This window comes from Lactuca virosa, chromosome 2 (assembly GCF_052849685.1).
Source record: "Lactuca virosa cultivar CGN04683 chromosome 2, Lactuca_virosa_CGN04683_v6, whole genome shotgun sequence".
NCBI lineage: Eukaryota > Viridiplantae > Streptophyta > Magnoliopsida > Asterales > Asteraceae > Lactuca > Lactuca virosa.
Window position 1 is genome coordinate 119382915 of NC_136427.1, and position 4388 is coordinate 119387302.

Genomic DNA, 4388 nt, shown 5'->3' on the forward strand with positions numbered 1-4388 from the left:
GTCATCTTCATGTTTACGCTGGCGCTCTTGATCCCGAGTGTATTGAGTGGTGAAAGAAGAAAAACTTTGAGTCAGGCTCTCGAGATATTGATTGTAAGTGTTGAGTTGGGTATGGATCGATTGGAATTGATCCATATATTGATGGTGATAGGATGGGTGTCCAACATGATGGGATGAGCTATCACCACCCATGGGAGGAGAATTTTGTGGTGCCGCCCCGCCAATCTTATCATTTTCTCAATCTTCCTCATCTTCCTCTTCAGAGAAGGAGTCGGGGAAGAGATATGGCGTGATTTGCCAGTCGGTGAAGTTGTTAGGACGCCTGAGGGCAAGGATGTCCCGGTTCTTGGGGGTGATGAGGAGCCTTGGATCGTGGTTTTGACCCACGGTCCAATTATGGTTCCCGTCCTCCGCCGGAAACATTCTCATAGACTCAAGAACTCCCGTGGTAAGGTAGGTCTCACCGGGCAGAGGTTGGTGAATTCCGGGATATGGAGCCCGGACTGGAGCACTTTTGGCAAATAAACTAACAATGCCACCACAAGATATTTTGCCGGACCGTGATGTGCTGAGGCGGGTGATTTTGTTACAAAGGAATGAGCCATAGCGAGGAATGAGATTATCGTCTGCGTGGGTCATAACATAGAGTATTTTGAGCTCAAGAGCACTAATGGTGCTTCGCTCTTCTCTAGGGGCGACGAGCAAAGCAAGAATCTGATGGACCGCTTTCATCACATGATGGATGATAGATGAGGCCTTAGCAGAACTTGAGACATACGGGTGTAGATGAGTAAGGTCGGTCCACCACATAAGATCACTGTATCCTGGAATCGAGTCGTTGGGGCCAAAAGTGTTTTCTGTTGGGGCCCCAACAATGACATTGATTTGGTCTAGGGATAGGGCATGATCTTGGTTCATTAGTCGGAAATTGAGGACACCATGGTCCAAATAGACTGAAGACAAGAACTCGGCTGTTGGAACTTTATAGCTGAGCTCGTGGACCCTTAACAACCCTTGCCATCCAATGTTCTGGAACAAGGTGTGGACTTGGCTGTAGATGTGCAACTCGCGGAGAGATGACACATGCGCAAATTGTTGGGTAGTATGCGCGCGATGGAGAAAGGCCTCAAGTTTGGCAACTTGAATAGGGCCAAGACAAACCACACCACGATGTGCCAGATTGGGTGAAGATTGAGGCGGGGGTGATGGGGACCTAGGCGGCGGTGATGGGGTTCTACGACGACGGGCCGGCGCCTTAGTGTGCCTCGGTCGTTTAGAACGTTCACCTTCCATATGCAAAATCTGGGGCAAAGATGAAAAGTCAACCGATCAACGGGTCAAAAAGTCAACTGTTGACGGGTCCAGTCAACTGAAGTTTGGCCACCAAAAATTCACGGGAAACTCAGTTTTGAATGATTTCCAAGTTATTGTCAAGTTCAAAATGACCACAGATACATGCAATTTGACCTTAAGAACACAAATTCCACAAGTGAAGAATAGGAAAGAATGTATCGAATCGTTAGTGGAAATGTGTTGTTGTTGGTGAGAAAGACCTTCTTCAACCTCCCCAAGCTTGCCTACATGAAGTATTAAGCACAAAAACACCAAAATTCTAAGAAGTTTTCAGACCTAGGGTTTGTCAAAACCCCCAAATCCACCATGAAAGTGCAAGAAGATGGTGTATTAGATGTAGGAGATGAAGTGGGGAAGATGAAAATCAAACCTTTTTGAAGATTTAAGCCAAAATCATGAAGAATCAAGGATTTTTGATGAAAATCGGACCTTGGGGTTTTCTTGGGGGAGAGGGGCTGTTTTGGAATGAGTGTGAGGAAGAATGGGGCAAAAACCCGATTTTTAGCATTAAAAACCACCAGGTCTGTTGCGCGAACACGGCCCGTGTTCCCACATGCCAAATCGACACGGCCCGTGTTACGGTCAAAGTTCCTGAGAAATGCTGAACACGACCCGTGTTCAGTATAAGGCAAAATGAACACGGGCCGTGTACCCCTCTGATTGCGAAAAAAAATTTCATCGATTGAACACGACCCATGTCCAATATAAGGCAAAAATGAACACGGGCCGTGTACGGCTCTGTTTGCCACTCCTCTTTTTTTTTTGAACCCAAAAATCCGCTCTCATTCAAACAGAATGTTTTTGCATCCTGAGGTCCGTTTGGTGATTTTAAATCATGTTTAAATGCATTTGGAACATTAAACCAAAAACTCAAAGAAATGGAAGTTGTTTTTAAAGAAAAAGACAGAAATACCCCCGGGTTGCCTCCCGGTAAGTTGCCCTTGTTTTAAGTCGTTGGCTTGACTTTGCCCCCGAATATGCTTCAGTCTTGGTACGTGGGGTTCCCAACAACTTCTATCTCATCATTCTTCACCTCGAATCCTTTGTAAAACGGCTTCAATCTGTGACCATTGACTTTGAATGTTTTTCCAGTTTGTTGGCTTGTGATTTCCACCGCACCATGGTCGAATACCTTTGTGACTACGAAAGGACCGACCCATCTTGATCTTAATTTCCCTAAAATCAACTTGAACCTCGAGTGATAAAGAAGCACTTTTTGTCCTTGTGCAAAAGTCTTCCAGGAGATCATTTTGTCATGATACGCCTTTGTCTTTTCTTTGTAGATCATGTTACTTTCATACGCATCATTTCGGATCTCCTCTAGCTCTTGGATGTCTAGCTTCATTTTGTATACCACCTCATCTTCATTCAAGTTGAATTTATTTATGGCCCAAAAAGCTTTGTGCTCGAGCTCAACCGAGAGGTGACATGCTTTTCCAAATACCAGCCTATATGGGGACAAACCAATGGGTGTTTTGAAAGTAGTACGGTATGCCCATAAGGCATCATCCATCCTTATGCTCCAATCTTTGAGATTTGGATTGACTGTTTTCTCTAAAATGCTTTTGATTTGCCTATTGGAGACCTCCGCTTGCCCATTGGTTTGGGGGGTGATAGGCTGTTGAGACTTTATGAGTCACGCCATACTTCTTCAGGACAGCTTCAAGCATCCGGTTACAAAAGTGAGTACCAGGGTCACTTATTAGAGCCTTTGGAGTGCCAAACCGGGAGAAAATCTGTGCTTTAAGAAAATCCACCACAACTTTGGAATCATTAGTACGGGTGGCTTTGGCCTCCACCCATTTGGACACATAGTCCACTGCCAACAAGATATATGAACAACCAAAAAAGGGCGGAAATGGTGCCATAAAGTCAATACCCCATACATCAAAGATCTCACATACTAAAATGGGGGTAAGGGGCATTTGATTCCTAGAGCTTAAGGACCCGGATCTTTGGCATTTATCACAATGTGCACAAAACACATAAGAATCGTGAAAAATGGTAGGCCAAAAGAATCTGCTATCTAAGACTTTTCTAGCTATCCTTTAGGGTGCAAAGTGACCTCCACAAGCATATGAATGACAAAAATTAAGGATGGATTGTACCTCTTGTTGCTCAACACACCTTCGGATCATTTGGTCTGCATAATACTTCCAAAGGTAAGGCTCATCCCATACGTATTGCTTGGCTTCCTTTTTGATTTTATCTTTTTGCCAACGTGTGGAATCTGGGGGAAATTGATTCGTGACCAAGTAGTTGACGATATCTGCATACCATGGTGCTTCTTTGGCTATGAATAAATGCTCATCTGGGAATGTGTCACGGATTGGTGTTGTGTCTTCGAGTGGCACAATACAGCTGAGATGATCCGCGACCAAGTTTTCTTTCCCACTTTTATCTTTGATTTCTATATCGAACTCTTGCAGCAGCAACATCCACCGTATTAACCTCGGCTTTGAATCTTTCTTGAGTAGTAAGTGCTTCAAGGCTGCATGGTCTGAATAGATAATCACTTTGGTCCCAAGGAGGTACTGTCGGAACTTCTCTAATGCGAAGACAATGGCTAGCAACTCCTTTTCAGTTGTCGTGTAGTTGGCTTGTGCATTATCCAGAGTCTTGGATGCATAGTAGATGACATGGTGAGCTCGGTCCACCTTTTGTCCCAAAACTGCCCCAACCGCCGTGTTGCTAGCATCGCACATGATCTCGAATGGGAGATCCCAATTTGGCAGTTGGATGATGGGGGCGGATGTCAACAAATCCTTCAAACGATCAAATTCACTTTTACATGCATCACCAAACTCAAAATCGGCCTCCTTTTGTAAAAGTTGACACATCGGCACCATGATTTTGGAAAAATCCTTGATGAACCTCCGATAGAAACCTGCATGACCAAGAAAAGAACGCACTTCCCGAACATTTGTCGGGTAAGGTAAGCTCTTAATAACATCAATTTTGGCCTTGTCAACTTCTAAACCTTTTTGTGACACGACATGTCCAAGTATCAAGCCCTTGTCAACCATAAAATGACA

General features: G+C 44.4%; 1 protein-coding gene across 1 annotated transcript; it reads right to left on the reverse strand.

Moving 5' to 3' along the window:
- Nucleotides 1-2335: 2335 nt before the first annotated feature.
- LOC145157702 (uncharacterized) lies at nucleotides 2336-2866 on the reverse strand. The gene has a single exon (XM_079076704.1). It carries the CDS (start codon nucleotides 2864-2866, stop codon nucleotides 2336-2338), a length of 531 nt encoding a protein of 176 aa, XP_078932830.1.
- Nucleotides 2867-4388: the final 1522 nt, after the last annotated feature.